Source organism: Nestor notabilis, unplaced genomic scaffold (genome assembly GCF_000696875.1).
Source record: "Nestor notabilis isolate BGI_N333 unplaced genomic scaffold, ASM69687v1 scaffold27102, whole genome shotgun sequence".
NCBI lineage: Eukaryota > Metazoa > Chordata > Aves > Psittaciformes > Psittacidae > Nestor > Nestor notabilis.
The window spans coordinates 101419-101691 of NW_009918372.1; the positions used below are offsets into that span (position 1 = coordinate 101419).

The following is a 273-nucleotide window of genomic DNA, read 5'->3' on the forward strand; positions in this document are numbered from 1 at the left end:
GGCAGGGTAAATCCATTCCCCTTGGCGTGTCTTGTCCAAAGCCCCTCTCCAGGTTTCCTGGAGCCCCTGCAGGCACTGGAGCTGCTCTAAGGTGTCCCTGGAGCCTTCTCTTCTCCATGCTGAAGAAGCCCATAGAAGGAGCCCCCATAGCCCACGGATACCTACCCACACAGGTGGGTACGGAAACGTTCCACTGCGCCAGCGCGCCGGGCATGGTGAGGCACTGGATGCTGCGGGAGCCCTGGAGCGCGTAGCCAGCGCTGCACTCGAACC

The 273-nt window shown here is 62.3% G+C and overlaps 1 protein-coding gene across 1 annotated transcript in view; it reads right to left on the reverse strand.

Annotated features, from left to right (window-relative positions):
* Positions 1–265, reverse strand: part of LOC104401939 (CUB and sushi domain-containing protein 1-like) — a gene marked incomplete at its 5' end in the record, with an annotated part of 63110 nt that extends 62845 nt beyond the window's left edge. Inside the window, one exon of the mRNA XM_010009677.1 lies at positions 166–265. Coding sequence (XP_010007979.1) covers positions 166–265 — 100 coding nt within the window. The remainder of the gene's footprint in view (positions 1–165) is intronic.
* Between the last annotated feature and the right edge of the window lie 8 nt (positions 266–273).